Source organism: Protopterus annectens, chromosome 7.part1, assembly GCF_019279795.1.
Source record: "Protopterus annectens isolate FY-2018-M chromosome 7.part1, PAN1.0, whole genome shotgun sequence".
NCBI classification, from domain to species: domain Eukaryota; kingdom Metazoa; phylum Chordata; order Ceratodontiformes; family Protopteridae; genus Protopterus; species Protopterus annectens.
The window spans coordinates 212,442,238-212,465,855 of record NC_056740.1 but is presented as its reverse complement, the minus strand read 5'-3'; the positions used below and the strand labels follow the sequence as shown (position 1 = coordinate 212,465,855).

The 23,618-nt window shown below is 43.8% G+C and overlaps 1 protein-coding gene across 1 annotated transcript in view; it reads left to right on the top strand.

Annotated features, from left to right (window-relative positions):
- Positions 1-22,050, top strand: part of LOC122807698 (ubiquitin carboxyl-terminal hydrolase 4-like) — a 1,844,759-nt gene extending 1,822,709 nt beyond the window's left edge. Inside the window, exon 17 of the mRNA XM_044078661.1 lies at positions 21,402-22,050. Coding sequence (XP_043934596.1) covers positions 21,402-21,554 — 153 coding nt within the window. The 3' untranslated portion in view covers positions 21,555-22,050. The remainder of the gene's footprint in view (positions 1-21,401) is intronic.
- Positions 22,051-23,618: the final 1,568 nt, after the last annotated feature.

Genomic DNA, 23,618 nt, shown 5'->3' with positions numbered 1-23,618 from the left:
TACCCGCAAGCAGCTGTGGCTCACCTTCAGTGTCACTGCTACAGGGTAGCTCCCTCCCTGAAGTAACCACCTTACCAGTCCCGGCTGCAAGTATGCAATCTTTCTGGGTCTCCGCAGGCTATCACTCACATGCTTGTCTCCAAGCCTGACTGCGGGTAACTGCACAAGCACATGGTACTGCACTATTAAAATCATTCCTTATCAGGACATCTGCAGGGATATCCTCAAACAGACCTACTTGCTGGCTTCCTTTTCCACCCTCCCAGACAAGGTGAACCCTAGCCAAAGGTATTTGGAATGGGATTCCTCCTAAACCTCTGACTGGAGTAGATCACCCAGGCAAGTAGTGCTCCTCTGTAACCATTGCAGGCTTCACAGTGGTTATGTCAGAGGCTGTCTCTCTTAGCAATGGCCTCTTTGCCATTCACTATGATAGGATATAACCTCTTGTGGTAGTTTGGTACCTATGTTGTCTCAAGACAACCTACTGTTGGAATTTTCTTTCCCACTTACTGGCTCTCACCTTTTGTTCCCCACTTTGCCTCCATGGACATCTGTATGCCACATGGCCCCACTGGTTGCATTCAAAAGTCTTGGACGTGTACCTGGACTATTGGCTTCCCCTGCTACTGGCAGAGTCTCTTGGGGCAGTCTGGGCTGCCCACCATGGGTTCCTTTAGATCCATGAGCAGTACTGGGGTCCCTTTCCTGTGAAGGGATGCCCTGCTTGCTAGGTATAGGTCTCCCTTCTTCCTCAACTCCTCTGATGTAGCACATTGTCTATCAGCTAACCAGATCCTCATGTCCTCAGGCAAAGTGCTAAGGGCTTGTTCCCCTCACCAAAAGGTCTGCCAGCCCTTCAAAAGTGGTGACCTGACATCCACTCACCAACCTATGAAAATAAGTGCTCAGTTCAGCAACATATTCACAAACATTCATCTGCCTTGCGTCTATGGTCACAAAACTTTTTCCTATAAGTTTCAGGTGTTAGCTTAAAAAAATTCTAACAAGCAATTCTTAACAGCAGTATAATCAAAACAGTCAATGTCAGACATTTTGGACAAAATAGTTACAGCTTTACCATAGAGTAAGGGGGACAGGAACTGTACCCAGAGCCTTTGTTCAACATCATACTGTTTACATACCCTCTCAAACATATGAATGAAGCTATAAAAAATTATCCCCATCTGTAAACTGCGGAAGAAATTTACTGACCTTTTGTGGTTCTCTTATGGTTACTCCCTTCCCCATTACCTCCATGACTCTCGCGAAGAGTCAGCATCTCCTTTTCTTGCTGTCTCTGCTGCTGCTTTTCCACAGCTTCCGATTCCAAATGCTTGCCCTCCAACTCCAGTCTCTTTAGCTCCAGATGGATTTTTAAGTCCTCTGCACAAAGGTTGAGCTGTCCATTCCCTGAGTGTTGTATAGCTCCGCGGTCAGTCTGATCATCGTCCTGGTTGCTGTTTTCTGATGCAGCTGTGACCAAAGCTGCAGTCATGTCTGCCTTAGTCAGGTTTCTCTGCACCAGTCCTTTAGCCTGGCACATCTCAGCCAACCGGCTTCTTGTCAGCTTTCCATACTCCTCTGCTGACATGCTTACCTGTTCTCCCTAACTAACAAAAACTCAAAAAAGAAATAAAACAATTGTGATCTGAACTCTGAATATTCACTGTGTAGCTGATTTAGAGTACAGAAACACCTTCAGTAATCACTGTACTTAAGCTACAGGAATTCAGTATCCACACCACTACAAGCCACTTAGTATGTGCCAACCAGTTATGTGGTGCGGATATCCCACCACTGCCACCAATTAATATGTGATGCCCGTGCACTGGCCCTGCAATCAAGGAGCCTCAATCCTCACCACTAGCACCAGTGAGGGACATCCACATTGAAGGATAACAAATACACACACAGTAAAGTACAATTTCCCTTAAGAGCACACAGAGATCACAGTCAGTCTGGGGCTGGTTTCTCCCTTTCTCTCCAGATCCCCAATAAGACTCCCTACTTGCACAGCTCTAGGGTTCAGATCTCAGCCTAGTGGTCAAGCTAAAACCTCCAGCACCCTCTCTGTCCAACCAGTGCTTTGGGTCTCTGCTCAAGTTGCTGACACACACACACTTTGAGATATGAGTTGTATACAAACACATAGACACTCCTGGGGAAGGCAGGCACAGGTTGTCCAGGGTATGCCACTTCTGTCCAGACTATAGAGTAGTACCACTTGCCACCAACCACTGATATCAGCTAGTAATAAGGCCCTTATGAAAGGGTGTCCAAATATTACTGTGCAATATTATTATCCAAATTGTAAGTGTGAAGAACAGCAAGGCTTATTTGGAGTGGCTTGGACAGTATCACTATATACATGCAATGTACTCTAGAGCTTAAATTATCTGTACATAAAACAGCCACAGTTGAAAGCTTTAAAAATATTTAATAAATAATAAGAACACAAGACAGTACTTCTTACTACACAGTGCTAGTCAAGAGTTCAGAGATCACAGAGAAATGCTTAAAATAATGCAGAAGAAAAGTTCTGACATCAGTACAGAAAACAACTAGACTATTTCCTATCTGTATCTAAGAGCAAACACAGTTCTAAAATAAAATTGCATATAGAACATAGCGGTGTTGGTGATGTCAGTTCTGAAAACAAATGCAAAATCCTCTGATTCTCTCTCTCCCCTTGAATCGATAACACAGTTCCACTGTTTCATTTCAGATTGCATCATTATTCTCTGTTTCTCAGGCTAACAGAAACTGAGTGTAACAGCCCTTTTGATCTTGCAGCTGGTCAGGAAGCCAGAGCAAAAAGACATTATACATGTAAATTTTAGCCATTAATTCTGGTCTCAAAACAGCAGTAAGAATTCCTTCATTCAGACATCTGTGCTCCGAGTTTTGAGATCAAACAATTATACAATGCTTGACTTACCAGCTTTCCTCCAGCAGAGTGCAATGTAGTTACATTTTTGAAGTTCAACATTTACCATAATTTTCTTGCATTTAAGAGAACAAGCATGTGGCTTACATTAATATTTACAAATGACAATTATCTACAAAATCCTATATAGCTAGGCTGGCAGCCTTCACAGCTTCATCCCATTTTTATCACCTCATCTTTTATATTACCTTCCCATAAAATCTTGGATCTGTTTCCCCAAATGTTCATTGTATTTCTACTGTGCCTTTTTATTACTGTGTACAATATAACTTGTTGGCATTATTCTAATTTTCCAAGGTCAAACTCCCTTTAAAGTGAAGGCTTGGTGTAGCTATTTTCGGTACTTAACATATTATCGAAACCAGATTTTTGCGATTATACGGCTTGCTTCCCGGTGTGTGACTGTAACCAGAAATGTATGCAGAATAACACAGGGAATGTTATCTGTAAAAAAAAAAAAAAACACTTTGTTGAGGTAGGAATAAAAAAAAAAGTTGCAGTTAATTAAGGTTTCGCAGGAGCTCAGCACATCTGCATCAGGAGTGTATTCATATTTGCAAGAAGACAGCGATCCCCCTCCTAATAAAAAAAAAAAAAAAAAAAAACTTTTTTTTTAACAGGAAGAAACATTGGTAAAGCTGTTGACCTCCAGATTATGCATGCAGAAAAATAGAGTGAGAAGCGACCCACCTAATTAAAATGTACTACATTTATTAAATTGCTGAAGCACAAACATGTCTACAACATGAGAGAACATCCAGGAATATATTGACTTTGTTTCTACCTGCAGGAAAGCAACTAGGCTGCAAGACCATCCGCAAAGAAAACTTTACCAGTTTTGTTAAATGGGTAAGAATTCAGCGCACCTGTAGCAGGAGGAAACATTCAGAAAGCTATTACCTGTTTTCATACTTGCTAGAAAGCAACTTGTCAGAGACCTCCTACCCCCAAATCAGAATTGAGAAATTCATTAAGTTGCCCAATAACTCAATACAACTACAGCAGGAGGAAACATCTATGCAGCTGTTGACCTCTTCTTCATATTTCAAGAAAGCAACTAGGGTGAAAGAGCACCTCCCCCCCAATAAAAAGTTACTGAATACATTAAAAGTGCCCAAGAACACAGAGCACCTACAACAGGACAGAATATCAGAAAGCTTTTAACAATCTACAGACTGAAATCCTTACAACTGCATTTTATTGTTAACTAGGTGAGTGGTCTGGTGCAGAATCCTTTCAACCACTTCCCATGCCACAAGGCTGAGACAAAACAAGTACATACATTATTACAGCCAGCAGTAGTTAAGAGGTTAGGCATTGTAAAGAACATCAGAGTATTCAGCTTTTAGCTGTGTATACGTAGATTGAAAAGAACAATGTTAGAAATGCAGTGGGGAAACATTAATGCAGATGTGCAATTTACTTAGAAAGCAGTAATTCATTAATAATAAAAAATAAAATCTCCCGCCTGACAACAATGCCAGTCTTGAAGAAGCTTAGTAAATATAGTACAGAAATAAATTTTAACCCTTAAGGTCTTGTAGCTGATAGAATTTTAGTTTCTTTTTAAAATGCAAAGTATTATCTGGATCAGAAAGATCTGGGGGGATAACATTTCATGATGTGGGGGCAAGTTTGTGAAAGGACTGTTAAAAGTGGCAAAGGTAAATCATGGTTTATTAAGTCTTAGATTGATGCTGTTGCAAAGAGAATAGACTGCAGTGAACTGTAAGTGTGTTACCAAGAGGAGAACAATAAGCGTTCTCTGAGAACCTTGGAAGTAAGGGTGTTAAGCAAATTGCAGCCTCTGACAGCTACTGGAAACTATTTAGCATTACAGATAATATGTAAATATTGATTAGAGGATTTGGCAAGGGCTATAAGTCTATGAAACTTATTTTCAGTTGTTTGAAGCAATTAAATATTTTGTCTAGCGAGTGCAACTATAATGGGGAGAGCATATATAATTCTGAGGATGAGCACGTTGATAGCTATAGATTTTCTAGCTTCGAGGGGGTGAGCAAGTGGGACATTTGATAGACAACTTTAAGTTATTCTGATTCTTTCATAGCATTTTTTCAGTATCCTTATGGAATGATAGATTGTAATCAGTTAGCACACCTAGGTATTTGTACTGTCTGATAAAAGAATTAATGTGCTGGTAAGGTTGTAATCCCAGCTTTTAGTTATTGCCAAGCACCTCAGCAGAGGACTTTGTGGTGGTGACTATTAATTTATTATACTGCATCCCATTCTAGATTGTAGAGAAGTCATATTGCAAGGATTTGGTTAATATTTGTAGATTCTTATGACTGCTAGTTATCAGCGTACTTGATTACATTTAATTTAGACAAGTTCATGACAACCTACTTAACTTTTATTTACTCAGATAAAGAGAAACTAGCACTTGGGCACAACTGATTTCCAGGTTTCTAAATACAAACCATAACAAATACCGCATTTAAGGAAGATGAGAAAAACAGTGACCAATGAGAGAGAGAGACATACTTGAAAAAAATGCTACAGGAAATATTTCAAATTCATTTTATCTATGTTATTTGGAAACAAAATATTTAATGAAAAAACACCTAACTCTCTGGTGAGCAGTGAACCCCTACACAAAGTAACAAGTTTTTTGTTTTAAATGTTGGATTTCTTTGCAAAAACAGTGGTTGTAGAAACAACTGCACAAGGGATCAAAGTCCGCACCAACAAGTAAATGTGACTTGCTGAAGGGAAAGGTTCCTAACTCAGTGTATTACCAGCCTTTGAAATAAATTTTCTCTACAGGTTGGAGTACTGCTTTTGGCTACCTTTAAGGCTAATCTTGATAACTGGATAGGTGGACACAAATTTATACCATGGTTATCATGTAAATAAAGATCTGGTCAATTTGGGGGTTGCCCTATTAAGTGCTTGAGACAAGAATGTCTGTGTGTTGACTTAAAGGTGCATATGGCTAGGTAGCTTGTGGTCCCATAATCACTTGGCTTTTATTCTTAAATTCAGTGAGGAGACTGCAACAGCCGGGATAGGTGACAACATTATGAATTATATTGAGCAACTATAGACACCAAAGCCTGCCAAAACTATTCCTAGAACTTCTGGCTCTATGGGGTTTCTAGTATCATTAACCCTAAACTTAAGAAGTAATACTGTAAAGGCTATGACAGTTTCTAAGCTTCAATTCCTTCCTGCCTAACAAACTGCCAGCAGCATTCTATTACATCAGCAAAACACACAGATGTTCAATCCATATTGCTAAAAAATGAAGTCTGTAACGATAGTACATATCTTCTTGTATATTAGACTTCATTTTTTAGCTGAATGTTAATGTAACTGTTTGATAATTTTATGTTAATGTATTAGTTAGGAACTGACAAATGGTAATATTTATTGCTATTACTACACTATAAAGCTCCATCAGTTTTTATTTTAGCAAATATTTTCACTTCTGGTTTTGACGTGCTTGCTTACTCATCTCCCCCGATCAGCAGAGCCTAGCTGCAACCAGTTTCATCACTGAATTTCTACTTAATATGTACAGGTGTTGATATCTTTACTTCCATCAGCATGTTTCTAAATGATCACTCCTAATTCTAAGTGTCAGAACTTATCCGAAATATCCATTCAAAATTCACTCAGGGAGAGTGTCATTTAAACATTAAAGTATGTAGCAAATAATGAAGGAATTACCTTTTTATTTGACTGACTGTAATAACATTTTAGCAGATATCCAATGACTAAAATAATGGAAAGTAGTACCTGAGCAAGGTGTACATTTAAAAGTCCAACTGGGATAGAACTACTAAAGAGTAAATGTTGCACTAGGGCTGAATGAGCCACGTGTAAATTTAAGTAATTATTTTTCATTTGCTGTCATTTAGTCATTATATTACTGTATCTGCTACTGTAACTAGGATTCTGAATCTTGGAACTCTAGCTCCCCTTTCGGTTCTTTAAAAAGGCATTTTCTTTGTGATTTCAAAGCCTTGAGAATGGAAAGAAGGCTGGTAAAAGGGAGGGAGTAAAATTTGAATCATGTCAACTTCTCAGCAAAAGCTTATTTATCTGTATGGATGTGTAAAATATATGTATCTTGATCTGTATGTATATTTATATCCATATATGTGTGTGTGTGTGTGTGTGTGTATAGATACATATATATATATATATATATATATATATATATATATATATATTGTTGCACAGTTATTAAGTCAGACCCTAACCACTTGAGCAGTTATTAAATCAAACCCTAACCGATCGATCATAACTGCTTTAAGAGACCATATCATCCAAAAAAAATTTTTTTGCAGGGGGGAAAACTTCCATGCACACCCTTTGCGAAATTGTATATACCAGTTCTGAGATTGCACTAATGTAGAGAAACGGCAAATTCCCCAATCTCTGTTGTACCACAATATTGTATCATTAAAAATAAATGGTGTATGAAATCTGCTGATTTCAGTCGCACAGTAGTCTTTTTCATAGTCGTCACAAGAAATGTCTGCCCACATGTACTTAAACACGCTCGTGTGCGCACACACACACACACACAATGTACATGTGTGTGTGTAATTAGTAGAATTATTAGTAGAGTGGAGCCAGCCAGCCATCAGCAGCTTAACTCTTAAAGTTTTTAGAGGCGATGCAGTGTCCAAGATGTTGATGAAGTCTACAAAATAGTTTTATCGGTTTTGATGTTAAGTTTGGGATCCTGTTTGTGCTGATTCAACCAGCTTTGATTAATATTTTTAGACTTCTGGTTTATAATTGTGCCTTGAAGTTGTCTTTCTAGGATGTTTTACTGTAAAAAGTGGCTTTGTCACGTATTATATCTGATGATGTTTCTGTGATGTTGTGTGGCTGTGAAGATAGCACTGTTCAGAGGTTTCATGGATTTCTTATTGCATACCCATTAACAAGTAACTTTTGATGTATTTGCTAGGTAAGGTTTGTATTTCTTACTGCTATGCTTTGCTGAAGGAGGACATGCCATCACTTAGAACATGCTGATAATCTGTATTTTGTCACTTACAGATTTTTAAACTTGTGTTTGATTGTTAAGGAATCCTACTGTTGGTAAAGTTGGAGTAGTTATGCTATCTATTATGCAAAGTTTATGCTAATTATCTGTCCAGAATTTTGGCTAGATACAAAAGTGTAGCTGGCTCAACCAGTATTCTGTGGTGTTACTGCAAACTAAAGTTCTCCACGAACTGTTCAAAAGAAGAGAAAAAGTCCACTCATTCTACTGCCAGTCCAAACAGGTGGCCAAATCCATGACACACTCCTCCCTCCTGACCCAACCAGTGAGGTCCTGTTTCTGTGCTCTGCCCCTGACCCTCTTTCCTCTCATTTTATAAAAGGGGGAAAAAAGAAAGAAAACAATATTTATTTTTTTTAAACTGTAGCAAACTTCTTGCTTCAAATGTAACAAGCAGTTACAGCAGTTTATATCCCCCCAACAATATTTTGTTTTAAACTGTAAACTGCCTGCTGCAAATGTAGCAGAAAGTTGCTACTGTTTGTAACTCGCATGGAATGTTACAGCACTGAAATTTTAATTTAAAAAAAATCTATTTTGTTTTATACGTAGCAAACTGCTTACTGCAGTTAATACCCTGCATGGATTGCTACAACAGTCAATGATATTTCAGATAAATTACTTTTAAACTGTACCAAGCAGTTGCTGAAGTTTAAACCACACATGCAGTGCTCAGTCATGCCCCTCACACACACATTTTGCGCATGGAGAAGTTGCCCCCTTCTCCCCACCCTGGATATGGTACTGTCTGCAGGTAACTATTTTCCAAGAGCCTTTGCCTAGATTTTGATATCTGCAAGTTAGGAGGTATGGGTATACTAGGTAATGCCAAGAACATTATGTTGAGGTGTAGGCTTTGTAGATACTTAAAGCCCTGGAGTGTCAAGAGGATTCCCCGAATGTTTAAGACCTTTCAGGATTTGGAGTACTTGTGCACCAGCATACATATTTAAGTATGTTAAAGAGAACTCTTGCTTGCACTTTAATGTAAAAGGCTGACCTGACAAGCCTGTGTAGACCACTGTTTTCGTAAAAATCACTAGTGCTTCTTTTATGCAGAAAGTTGGAGTGGGGAAGATGATGATCTTCGTGTTTCACTGTTGCAGTCATCACATTTAGGTTATCCCTGGCAGGGTAGCCCTCGGCAAGTCCGAATACCAGAGACTTAGTATTTCCACGTCGGTTGCTGTCGCTTGAGGACTGATGTGAGGTCGTTGGTAGTATAAAGTAAGGTAGCCAATGCCATTACATCAGTCTTTCTTGCCATGGAGCCCGAAGCAGAAGCAGTTCGCATGAGTGCCGGTCGGCCACTACCTGAGTTTCCGTCTCCGAATTGAAGTTGAAGTCTTCTACAGCTAAGTACCCTGTTGGGGATCCTTTTTTCTTGCACTAACCAATGTCAGAATCTGATGCTTCTCACTATGAAGGCATGCAACCCCTCTCCACTTATGTGGATTCTGATGCAGGGCAGCAGTCACTGGATCTGTCATTAGAGGGTCAAGGTTTCTACTCCAGACTTTTTCTGGTGCCCAGAAAAGAGGGCACCTGGCGCCCCATCCTCAATCTATCCATTCTAACACCTTCCAGGTGATCCCAAAATTCAAAATGCTCACCCACCAGCAGCTGCTACCCATGCTCTTCAAGGACGCTTGGTTAGCCACCCTAGAGCTAAAAGAGGCCTACCTCCACCTTCCTGTCAGGGAATCATGCAGGAAATATCTCTGCTTCAGGGCAGGATCTTAACACTTTTCAGTTTTCTGCGCTTCCCTGTGGCTTATGTACTGCTCCCAGAGTTTTCACAAAATGTCTGGCTGCGGCCATTGCCTTTTGCAGACAAATATTCAAATTTACCCATACTTAGATGATTGCCTTATTCAGGCAGACAGCCAGGAAAAGCTGGTCAAGCACCTGGCCTTTGTAAAGACCCTACTAACTTCCCTAGGGTACACAATCAACGAAAAGAAATTGAAACAGGTGCCAACCTGAAGGATAATCTTCCTGGGAGCAAGTCTGGACACAGGATCCCAGATGGTATACCTTACACCAGAGAAACAAATTTTCCTGACAGCCTACTTCTCTCAACTAGCCACCAGGCCCCAGCTATCTGCAAGGAAGATCCTGCAAGCTCTGGGGTTCATGGCATCTTGCATACTATTCATTCCATATGCCAGACTGCATATGAGGAAACTTCAATGGTACCTAAAGTGCCTTTGGTGTCAACACTCTCAAGACCTGGAAACTCTTCTACCTATAATTCCTTGCCTCTGAAAGGAATTTCTTTGGTGGAGAACAGCATGCTCCCACAACAAGGGACTGCCCTTCTCCCCACCACCCCCGTTGCCCAGACCCTCACCACAGATTCATCAGACTACGCTTTGGGTGCACATTTGGATGGCAGGTGCATACAGGCCAATTTAGCCCACAGCAAATCCCTCTGCACATCAATCAAAAAGCTGTCTGTGTCGCATGCCTTGATAGCTTTCAAACCCCTTCTCTCTCCAAGGGTTCTCCTGATCAAAACAGACAACACCACTGTGATGTGGTACATGGTACATCAATAAGCAGGGAGGGACTCATTCCTATCCTCTGTGCAGGCTGGCCATGACCCTTTGGCTCACAGCCTCTTCCATGCAACTACACCTGTTAGCACAATTCCTACCAGGCTCTCTCAACTTTCTGGCAGACCAATTAAGCAGAAACCTTCTGGACCCATACAAGTGGCAACTCAACAGAAGTACTTTCACCCTAATAACTCAGAAATGGGGAACCCCGAAGGTCGACCTTTTTGCCTCCCACACCAACCATCAGCTCAGCAAAGTCTGCACCAGGGAACATCACTGTATGGCTTGGAAAGTGGATGCCCTGTCCTTTCCCTGGGTCAATCTGTCAGTCTGTGCCTTTCCTCCCCTACCTCTCATTCCCAGGGTACTGCTCAAAATAAGGGAGGAAAAACCAAGGACCATTCTTATACCTCCAGACTGGCCCCGACAACACTGGTAGCCCTTGCTGCGCAGCCTGTCCCCGCTCCCTCTATGGCGGCATCTTCCGATTCCAAACCTCCTGATCCAGAGGGAAGGGGAATTCATGCATCCCCAATTGTAGACACTCATTTTGGCAGCTTGGCTTATTCCGTAACCCCGAACCAATCTGCCATCCTCAGTAAACAGGTTCTGGATGTTATCTGTGAGGCCAGACGTCCTAGCGCCAGAAAGTCTTATGCAGATAAATGGAAAAGGTTCTGCACCTGGATCCAGGCTAAGGGAGCCAATACGGCACAGCCCTCCATCCCTCTCATCCTGGATTACTTAGCTGACTTACTACACAGTGGTCTCTCTTTCTCCTCTATAAAAATTCATGCCTCTATTTCTGCTCATTTTCCCACTTTTTCTCACACCCTTTGATCAAACCTTTCCTCAGAGGGGCTAGCAACTTGAGGCCCCCAGAAGGGCACCAACACCAGCTTGGGACCTTAACTTTGTCTTGGAAAATCTCACCCATGCCCCCTTTCGAACCAGCTTCTTCTGCAGAGCTAAAATTTCTCTGCTAGAAGACAGCATTCCTTCTAGCCATCACTTCAGCCAGAAGAGTCTCTGAGCTGCAAGCACTCATGGCTGTGGAACCCTTCATCATCTTCCATGCAGACAGGGTATCCCTCAGAACTAACCCATCATTCATGCCCAAGGTGGTGTCCAGTGTGGCTCTCAACCAATCCATTCATTTGCCCACTTTCTTTCCTAATCCCCAGAACAAGGATCTAGATGTGCACAGACAGTTCAGATTCTATCTGGACAGGACTAAATTCTTCAGAAAGTCTGATCAATTGCTGGTTAGCTTTGCTACAGTGGCAGAAGGCAAAGCCATCTCCAAGCAAACCATTTCCAAATGGATAGCACACTGCATCCATTTCTGGTACAAACAGCATGGAAAGCCTCCCCCCAAGGGGGTCTGGACACACTCTACCAGAGCAGCTTCCAAATCTTCAGCTTTCCTCAGAGGAGTCCCCACCAGGGATGTCCTGGAGGCTGACACCTGGACATCTGTTCACACTTTTACCAAGCATTACCACCTGCCTCTCTTCACCAAATCCAGGGCAGGGTTTGCCTCTGCAGTCTTGCAGGGCATCCTAGCCAGCCCCTAATTTCCTATACTGCCTCCACCCATTTCCTCAGCTTTGGAAATCTACCCAAATTGATGACTGCAACAGTGAAACATGAAAGAACATAGTACAGTTGTGTACTCTTACCATAAATGTAGATTTTCGAGTGTATTCACTGTTGCAGTCCTGGTTTCCCTCCCTCAATCTCCCTTTATTCTCTTTCTCCTTTTATTACCATTCTTCTTTGTTCTCCTTTCCTTACAAGGGACATATTGGTATTTATTTTCCACTGGCGGAGTTCTTCCACCAGAACCTGGCCTCCTACTTTGGGGGCTCCTGACAGGTTAGGGCAAGAAAAACTGATGTAATTGCGTCCACTGCCTTACTTTACACTACTGACGACTTGACGTCTGTCCTCAAGCAACAGCAACTGATGCAGAAATACTAAGTCTCTGGTGTTTGGGGCAGCCGATGGCTACCCTGGCAGGGATAACCCAAATGTGATGACTGCAACAGTGAATACACTTAACATCTACATTTATGGTAAGTGTACACAACTGTACTTTCTTCCTTCCCACTGCCTCGGTGGCATTTGTGAGCTATCTGCCAAGGTAACTCAGTACTGACCAGTTTTCAAAATCTCATACTGTCCTCCCTCTTTCTTCCAGTGACAGCTGATTGGCTGAGCATATCCTGAGAGGAAAGCCTTCATCTGACACAGGAAGTGAAAGTTCAGTCTTTTTCTGCCATCCAAAGAAGAATGTCCTCTGACTGTTCACAGAATCCAGTGCTGATTTTTCTGACTTACTGCTTAGATAAGCCCCATTTGGAAACCTCCTTCCTCATTTTAATATTAATTTATTATTCTTTCTACTTTTTGTGTTTATTTTAAACAAAAATATTTTAATGTTTTATTTCTGTCAGGTATTTACAGTAATTCTTGTGAGAATTTCTGCTTGTAGCAGTGTTTATTTGGCTTCTACCTTTGACAAATGCGTTTTACTGTTTCTGAGGAAACTTTCAGTATTCCTCCCATAAATGGTGTGTGTATGTGTGCTGTTAGACACTAGGGTTTCTCCTGTGCAAACAGAGCTCTGCTTTATGTTCATTTTTTCTTAGGAAACTATTGCAGAATTTGGATATTTCTGCATTTACAAATTTACTACGTTTGACTCTGGTCAGTGTTTTTAACGTTGGATCACGATTTTACCACAAATGAAGTTATCTGAATTTTCTTTGGAGATTGTACTCTCTCTGATAAGAGAATATAGTTTAATTTGCTATTAAACATTATTTTATGGCATCTTAATGTGGTTAAGGTGTGAGAGCTCATTTTTAACACCAGTTTGATGCATTGGTTGTGTTGCTGTTTGGATAATTGTGTATTGGAAATTATTTAACTTCTGTCAGTTGTAAAAGATTCTGAACCCAATTCATACTCTTCATGATAATAGCACTGTTTTGCAGAATTTAGTTGCGTGGAGACATACGTATTACAAGAAACTTTAAGTGCTTATTGTGATACATTAGCCAGTACTATCAGTTTTGGTTTTTCTCTCCTCCTGAATTGATGGATCCTAAACCTGATACCCCCCCCCCCCCACAACAATTGCACCTAAAAAGACAAAAAAAAGTCTCAGCCTATCATTAGTGATTTTGTCTAGGCCACTGCTCTACCCACAGACCACATACCTTTTGCCCCATCTCCCTTTGGTGTAGTTTTGCCAGCCACTATGGAATGGGGTTAGACGCATCCTCCAGGGCTATTCCAGTACCTGGCGCAAGTGTGGGAGAACTGAACCCTTTAGGTGCAGGAGTAGTCTGAGGTAAGATGCCCCATGCCAGACATAATACACTCTCCCCAGTTATTTTATGTAGTAATTAAGTTCACAAGAAAAAGAAACAAGCTTCATGCAACTGATAATCAAATTATACCTTTTTATATGGCTGATGTGGTTTCCTTGGCTAAGAGTATTTTGCAGGCAGTTAATTCTAGTGGTTGCGTTCTCATACATGGTTCTAGTGCTAGATTGACTAGAGATTGTTTTGTTTCAGAAAATGTCAGTAATGATTTATTAGTTGATACTGATTCCAGTCACTCTGATTTTTCAGAAGGTGAATCTGAGCTGAAGTCCAAACAAGTGTTTACTTTTCTTCAGATGATTGCTAAATTTTAAAATGTTTTTGCTTGAGAACAGACAGGAACTACACCAGAACAAAGCAAGGGTATATGACCTTATAGAGGATGATATGCTTAGTTCTGGGGCTAACCTCCTTCCATACCATCCTTGGAGGATGTTTGTAAAGATGCCTGCAGGACACCCAAAACTTATCCAGCAGTCCCTAAAAAGGCTTAGAGAAGATGTAGGGTCTACTTGGATATGACAAGTTTCTTTTCTCATTTGACTGCTGATACAGCTGCCTGTTTACATAAAAAGCCCTTGGCTTAATATAATGCAATGGTTAGATATTCAGGGCAAAAGGATGTCCCTTTCTAGTAATCCAGCTTTTAGAATGTTAAATCATCAAGGCTATATATGGAAATTTATTTTGCAGTGTGCATGTATTTTGGGTGATTTTATTGCATCTTTACTTGCACAACAGAAAGTCTTGTATGAATGAAATTGATTCTAATTTGACTCCAGTTTTGAAACATTCTTTGAGCAGTGTGCCTTGAATGTGCAAATACAGTGGCTATAAAAAGTGTACACACCCCTGTTAAAATGCCAGGTTTTTGCGATACAAAAAAATGAGACCACAATAAATCATTTCAAAACTTTTCCCACCTTTAATGTGACCTATAACCTGTACAATTCAATTGAAAAACACACAAATATTTTAGGGGAAAATATAAAAAAATAAAAAACGTACAATAAGCTGGTTGCATAAGTGTGCATACCCGTAAACTAATACTTTGTTGAAGCACCTTTTGATTTAATTACAGCATTCAGTCTTCTTGGGTAGGAGTCTATCAGCATGGCACATCTTGACTTGGTAATATTTGCCCAAATATTGCAAAAGTGCTCCAAATCTGTCAGATTGTGAGGGCATCTCTTGTGCACAGCCCTCTTCAGGTCACCCCCACAGATTTTCTATTGGATTTAGGTCTGGGCTCTGGCTGGGCCATTCCAAAACCTTAAATCTGAAGTAGTTAACTTCATTTGGTCTGCAACCTGTGGGATACGGATCCGATCTCGGATCCGAGCCGGCAACTTTACAAAGCTTAGATCCGAGCTCCTAGCTCCTCCCCTTACCCATAATCCCCTGCCAACCCTGACTGACCTCAGATCTAGTTTGCCGCACTTCTGAACAGCAGCTAGATTGCGAGCTCCTGGTTTTTTTTTTTGGCAGATAAGTCTCTCTTTTAAAATCACTTGTTAAATTTGAGTGAGTGTTTGTGTGTGTTAGGTTCCCTTTTGATAGTTCAGTTAAATTTTGGTTAAAATTACTCTAGTTTCTTCCTCCCCTCGCCGGTCGTAGTTAGTGTGTGTGTGTGTTTAGTGTGTTGGGGCCTAACGAGTGAGTTTTTACTTTAGTATGTCTGAGGCCCCAAAGCCAATATTCTCTAAGTGCACCGAGTGTGGCCATAAGCTCTGCCCGGTGGATGGCCACACTCTGTGCGTTCGGTGCCTTGGGGTTGAACACCTTTCCTCTGGATGTGCTATCTGCGTAGCATTCAACCCCAGGGCACTGAAGGACCGGAGGTCTAAGCTGATCCTGGCGGGACTTTTGCCCCCGGATTCGGCTTCGGCCTCCGGTGCTTCTGTGGCCTCCTCCCAGGCTTTGGTGGCAGCCACTCCTGCCTCTCTCCCCCTGGCCGGGACTCAATCTCCCGCTTCGGCATTGGAGGAGAGGGAGGACAGGAAAGAAAAACAGAGGGAGAAGCACCACAAGAGGCGGGCCGAGGCCCCCGCTTCGGGCCCCCCGGCTAAGCGGGCTTCTCCCTCCATGGCTTCCAGGTCTCCTCCTTCTCGACTCCGTTCTCCATGCTTCTCACCGGGACCCGAGGAGGTGGAGACCCGATCTCCGTCGAGGTCATCGAGGCGGCACTCCCGGCCAGCCTCGGTGGCCTCGTCGAGATCAACGGGTAGCCTTTCTGAAGCTGATTTGGACCGGGTGATGCGAAGGTTCATCCAGGCCCAAATGCAGATGGGAGTGCTCTTGCCTCCCCCCCCCTCCGGGGGGGAGCTCAACACCCTTCTTTGCCCCAATAGCTCCTTCTCCGACCCGCTTCCCGGGTTCGGAGTGCTCGGAGCCAGGCAGCGTTGGAGCCGGGGGTGGGTCGGCGCCGACAGTATCTGGTACTTCGGCTCCGACTCTTCCTTCGAGTTTTCTGGATCCGTCCTTGTCGGATCCGAGCTCTCGGAGCCATGCTCTGAGCTTCGGATCCAAGGGGTTTAGTGTGCCTTCGGCTCCGTCCAGGTTGGAGCACACTGGCCCTTCGGATCCGATGGTCTCGGCGCCGGCTCCGATCCACCCATCGGATCCGAGTGAGGGTCGGCTCTTGGATCTCGGAGAGAGTGGCTCTCCCTCGGCCTTCGATGTGGTGGAGAGGGCTCTGTTGAGTGCATCCAGGCCCCCACTCCCTGCTATGGTTCCATCCCGCACTCCCTCTCGTTTGGGTAAGGCTTCCGTCGCCCGACCACAGGGACAGCCTGCTTTGACGTCTCAGGTTGTTCCACTGGAACAAGACATTGCTGGTGAGTCGTCCTCGTTCAGTTCCCCCCGAGGATGTTCCTCACAAGTGGAAGTGTAAGAGGAGGCACGTGGACTCCCCTGAGTCCTTGACAGAAGACATGGATTTGGATGAGGGGGAAGGCTCCCCAAGGTCACCCCCCGAGGATGTCTCCTTCGGAGACATCATGGAAATGCTTAGGATAAGAGGGGGGTGGTCTGCCCCCAAGGCTTCCTCGGACGAATCCGTGTTCCTGGAGGTGTTCGAAGTAGGCCCATCTACCTCTTGGGTGTCCCCTCCGGCCGACCCCTTAGTGGACCTTATCACCACTAGGGCGTGGAAGGAGCCGGACACTGGAGCCAGTCCCCAAACGTCCTGACAAGATCCTGAGCCCCCCGGCAGAGAAATCCCATTGGAGCAAGGGACCCCCCGTAAATGCCATGTTGGTGGCGGCAGCCACCAAGAGGGAGTTAGCCCAAGAGAGTCCCTCGGTCCATCCCCCCGAGCAAGGAGTCTCGCTCGATGGACCGTCTCGGGAAGCGGGTCTTTAGTTCAGCGACCTTCGCTGTAAGGTCCCTGAACTACATGGCACATGTGATTCGATTGCAGTGAGACCTTATCAAAGAGTACGCTGCATCGCCCCCGGAGTCCATGTCGGGGGAGGACAAACAGTTGTACTCCTCTCGCATGGCCACTCTTAGGTCTATATCCAACACCTCTATGCGGCTTTTATCCCATGCTACAGAGGGAGCCGCTAGTGCCAGCGGAGCAGGCCTAGTTATGAGGCGCCAGGCCTGGCTCCGACATTGTGATTTCGCGGAACCCTTCAAGGCGTCCTTTGCAAATGCCCCCTTCGATGGTTCTGCCCTATTTGGCAAGAATGTTCGCGAGACTTTGGTCCAGAGCAAAAAGGATGGGAAGACATTGTCTGCTGTCGGAGTCTGCTTCTCTGCTCCCCAGAGGTCCTTCTTCAAGAACCAAAAGGGACAGAAGAAGATGTGGTTCCGAAAGTCACAACAATCCCAGTCTGCTCCGGACTCCCAGTCCTTCCGCGGCAGAGGAGGACAGGGTGGATGCCGCCCTAGAGGCAGAGGGGGCCCGAAGAACTTTGGGTCCAAAGAAGCCTTCTCTGATCGGCCCACGCAGCAACCCTGAGGGGTTGCCCGACTGCTCCACTCTGGAGGCAGTCGGAGGAGGCGTTTCTCGAAGCACCTGGCAGCTTGAGAGTCCATTACAACAGACCGCTGGGTGCTTAGTATCATATCCAGAGGTTACAGAATTCCCTTTTCCTACATTCCCGACACCCCCGGACACCTCCCCGATGTTCCACCCAATCAGAGGGAGGCAGCAGCTGCGGAAATTCGGCTGCTTTTAGAAAAAGGAGCCATCCAGCACATCCCCCCAGGCCAGTCCGGATTGGATTACTACTACAGGTTCTTTTTGGTGCCAAAAAAGACGGGGGACCTAAGGCCCATCCTCGATCTTTCCCTACTAAACCTGTCAGTAACCAAAGAAAAGTTCCGGATGGTCACTCTTCAGTCTATTCTCCCCCTATTGCGGGAGAACGACTGGATGTGCTCCATAGACTACCACATATTGATGGACGAATGGTCCAGGAGGTTTCTCCGCTTCTGGCTGGGAGCCAGTCATTATCAATTCAGGGTCCTCCCCTTTGGTCTCACCTCAGCCCCCAGGGTGTTCACCAAGGTATTAGCAGTGATAGCGGCCCACCTGAGACTCCAGGAAATGCAGGTCTTCCCGTAGCTGGACGACTGGCTCCTCACCGCCCCGACAAGGCATCTACTATGCTTAGCCAGGGACTACTTTCTCAACCTTGCTCCACAACTAGGGATCACTATAAACTCGGACAAGTCCTCTCTAACCTCGACTCAGGTGTTAGATTTTATCGGGGCCAGACTGGACACCAACAGGCAACTAGTCTTCTTAACACCCGACCGGTTGCACACTTTGTGGGCACATGTGCGGGCCATCTTTCAATCTTCAAAACCTCCGGTGGGATTGGTTCTGAGGGCCCTAGGGTCCATGGCAGCCACTATAAACCTTCTTCCCATGGCGCGTCTGAACATGAGGATTTTACAGTGGACTCTCCAAGTCCAAGGGTCCCTTCATCAATACCCCTTGAGTCACCAAAGGGTTCTTGTTTGGTGGCTTCAATCGCCGGACCTCCAGGTGGGACGTCCTTTTGCCACAGCCCCCCTCTCACCACGGTGACCACGGACGCCTCTCGTTGGGTGGGGGGGGCATTATTCGAGCAGGACGGTCCAAGGCACGTGGAACAATTCGGAGACCTTATTGCACATAAATGTTCTAGAGATGAGGGCAGTGCTGTTGTCGTTGCAAGCACTTCAGAGCCTTCTGCCTGTAGGAACAATTGCAATCCAGACAGACAGCATGTCTGTGGTATGGTATATCAACAAACAAGGGGGAACCAGGTCTTACCCTCTCTGTCGAGAAGCCATGAGAGTGTGGGAATGGGTGATCTCCACCAACCGCTTTCTCATTGCATTGCACATTCCGGGATGGACCAACATCCTGGCGGACAGACTGAGTCGCACCATCCTTTCACCTTACGAGTGGTCCCTCAATCCTCGAGTAGCGAGTCAAATATTTGCCGTTTGGGGGCAGCCCTGTTGCGATCTTTTCGCATTTCCCTCAGCAACAATTACTTCGCTCTCATTCCCCCTGCCGGGGAAGCCCCGAGGGATGCCTTGGTGCATGCTTGGCCACCCGGTCTTCTCTATGCCTACCCTCCTCTTCCCCTCATGCTGAAACTTCTTCAGAAAGCCAGTCGGTTGGGGAGCAGGATGATCCTCATTGCCCCATTCTGTCCTCGCCAAGCTTGGTTCCCTTACCTCTGGTCTCATCGAGTGAATCCACCCTGGATTCTAGATCCCCTTCCGGATCTAATCTCCCACCCCCAGGGGCTCCCACTTCCTGACCTGGCCAGCCTCAAGCTTACGCCTTGGCTGCTCCAGTTCCACTTGTAGCTAGGACTCCCGGTATCTCTTCTCCTGTTAAAACTATCCATCCTAGTAGCAGCGCACAAGCCCTCTGCTAGGCAGGTCTATGGTAGTAAATGGAAGCGTTTCTCTATCTGGGCAGAACGCCATAATTTGGACCCTTTTACAGCCCCCTTGCCTGTGGTGCTGGACTTTCTTTCAGGTCTTTTTAATGGCGGTGCTAGCTGTTCTACGGTTAAGGTCCAGTTAGCAGCTATCTCTCATTACCACGTAGGTACTGAAATGGGTCCTTTGATGACTACAGAATTGTGCAAAACATTCCTAAAGGGCACCTTTCTTCTTAGACCGCCAATAAAGGAAGCGGTACCTCCATGGGATTTGATCTTGGTATTAAAAGCCCTGACAGCCCCTCCCTTCGAACCGGCGTCTTCAGTAGACCTCAAATATTTGTCTTGGAAAACAGCCTTTCTTGTGGCTATTACTTCAGCCAGGAGAGTATCTGAATTGCAAGCTGTTTCTGTGAAACCCCCATACTTAGCCTTTCACAAGGATAGGGTTTACCTCAGGACCAATCCCTCCTTCATCCCCGAAGGTAGTTTCTGAATCTAATATTAACCAATCTGTCAATTTGCCGGTCTTCTTTCTTAACTACCAGAACAAAGGGGAGTACAGACTACATTCTTTGGACGTGCACAGACAACTTAGATTTTGCATTCATAGGACATCTGGTCATAGGCAATCCGACCAGTTGTTCGTCTCCTTTGCCAAATTTAATCTAGGTAAACTGGTCTCGAAAGTTTCCTTATCGAGATGGATTTCTCAGTGTATCATTAAAGCGTATCAAAATTCCGGCAGGCCCGCACCTCGAGGAGTTAGTGCCCATTCAACTAGGGCTATGGCTACATCTGCCACCTTTAAATCCAGAGTTTCCTTGGATGATATCTGTTCAGCAGCCACTTGGGCCTCATCTCATACCTTCATCAATCAATCATAAATTGGACATTACCTCCAGAGGGAGAACTTCTTTTGGCTCCGGAATATCCTTCCATGAAGGCCGCCCAAGGTTTAGGTAGCTGGGGACTCTGTCCCGCAGGTTGCAGACCAAATGAAGTTAACTACTTCAGATTAAGAAGTTATGTACTCACCATAACATTCCATCTGAGTAGGTAAACTTCATTTGTCTGCAACCGTTTCCCCCCCTCCATCCCCCTGACCTTCAGATGTGTTTCATGTCATATAGTGATGTACCATTCTGATAATGTAGTTAGTTATCCACTATAGTGCTTCGGGCAAACTTGATCTGAGGTCAGTCAGGGTTGGCAGGGGATTATGGGTAAGGGGAGGAGCTAGGAGCTCGGATCTAAGCTTTGTAAAGTTGCCGGCTCGGATCCGAGATCGGATCAGTATCCCACAGGTTGCAGACAAATGAAGTTTACCTACTCAGATGGAACGTTATGGTGAGTACATAACTTCTTATTTCTCCGTGTCGCCATTGTAGCAAAGTTCCCCTCTGCCTTCATACTCACATACCCCCTGTAGAATAGGCTTCATTTGGTAATGCATTTAGAGCACATTTGTTCATTAGCAAGCATGAACTGAAAATGTGTAAAATAATCTTGCACTAATGCTGTTTTATTTTGGTATTTCAGACGAAGGCAGCCTATGTCTTGTTTTACCAAAGACGAGACTCTCAGATTACAACTAGTCGAGAAGAAAAAGAAGAGAAAGAGGAGGAGGAGGGAAAGGAGGAGGAGGAGCCAGAAGAGGAGGATGTTTGTGAAGACTTTATGGATACCAACTGAAACTGCTGCATAGACTGAGACTGTTAAATGGCTATTTCTGGGGAATGCAATAAATGAAGCCTTTACGGACAAATTATTGGTTTGCTTTGTTCAAGTAGCAGACTTGTACAGCATGAGTGGAATAATAATGTTGCTGACTTGCCATTACTGGGATGGGTTGCCAATACAGTCTTTGTGAAACTGCCCATGTATATTTTTAACTGAATTCCTATATAAAGTCGGTTCCTTGCTTGAATGACAGAGAAGTCCAAAACCGCTAAACTACAGTTGAGATAAACTTGAGCAGAAGCCTACTTTTTTAAGACTTTTGTATTAGCTCACAGACAAGCATCTCAGATGGTGACCAAGTCATTGTATTTACTGAACGCATTTACCATAAACAGCTGTTTTGGGACTTTGATGGTCTGTGCAACATTAGCACTAGCGGCCTTTTGTAATGTATGATGTTCTTCATAAGGATCATTATTGCACTGCATTAATAAATTAATATGATTTATCCGCATGCAGTTTTTTAGACAGACTTCTAAGGTAGTCATATCAGTCAGATTTTCTATAATTGAAGTGCAAGGTTATCTTCCACTTTGAATACATCAGTAGGAAACTTGTAAGGATGTTTCTTCTAAACTGTTTAGGTGAGGCTCAGAAAGAACATTAAGTATCCCTTGGCATTTGCCTGTATTTCTTAGTGTTATACTGTTGTCTTATATTGGTATTGTCTGTTTTGTATTAGTTGGCTGTCTGAGTTGCTTTTTTTGTGAATAACGATACATCCCAGGAAGAGTCACCAGCAAGTCTGTCCACAAGAAGAGGAATTCCCCTAGAGGACTGCAGTGTACGGTGTGTATTTTATGAAGTGAAAACTATGATGTAACTAGCTGTGATTGTTACAAAAACCTTACTTAGAAAGATTAGGAGTCTTAGAATTGTTGATGAGAATTTCAGATTAGTTGCTCTGGACCAAAGGATGTGATGTTTTTTTCCTCAGAACATGAGACATCCATTAGCACAAGGTTCCCATCAGAACCCACAAAAAAATTGGAGAGTCTGTGGAAATATGGAGAAGGTAAGGAAAAGGGGAACTTCACTCCTGTTCCAGTGGCAGACTGCATAGCTACTGAAAACTTTAGCCAGTTTCCTTTTGCACAGGGTTTAGCTTTCCCCAGATAAGCACCTTCTCCATGCCAACAGATGTTTAGCCATTAAAGATATCTAAGACTCATGTTGCCAACAGATATTCAAGACCTGTCAGAGCTACGCCCCCCCCCCCCCCTCAATCCATGGCTACAACTCTCATTTCATCTGCTTTTAAAATGGTAATCCAAAGAAAGAGAACAAGGGCCCCTTCTGCAGAAAATTTAACTGGCTTAAAAATTGTAATGACATGGAGCTGTGTGGATCACACACACCACTGCCTGTCTTTTTTAGTCTTTGAATGATGGCACTGTCTTCCCAGGCGCTCCACCTGCAATTTTTTTTTTTTTGAGGAAATTCTTGACCTGGTATTGAGAACAGTTTCAGAAGTGATGGAGGAGCTTTCAACAACAGATGTATTAATGCTAGACCATATTAACATCTGCCTACACCCTAGTTTCTTTTTGAGGGTCATTGAAACAGAAACTCCTTTGAACCTTGGTTGGTGCATTAGTAGAAACAGCATTGTTAGAAGATTTATTGTGGTTATGGTGGGCTCCAGTCCATTTTTACTACAAAAAGGAGTTTCTTCTGTATGTTCTGTAACCCTGATTTTTCCTAAATGTATTCTAAGAAATATAATAGGATATAGAGGATGTGGTGGTGAAAAATAGGGGGGGACTTCAGAAGAAGCCTCAGGAGACTAAAAAAAAAAAAAAAAAAAAGTAAATCCATTAGTTCCGCTTCATGTTCTGAGAGGGTACTACAATGACTGCAATTCAAATGTTTCCCCAAAACAAGGATATGAAGTAATTTTCTAAAGTGTCAGAATTCTCCTCACTGACCTTGATGTTGCCACAAGAAGACCTTGGCAGTAATTCCTGCGTGCTTGGGTGTGCCCTGTGTTCACCAGATTGAGTTTTCAGAGGAGGA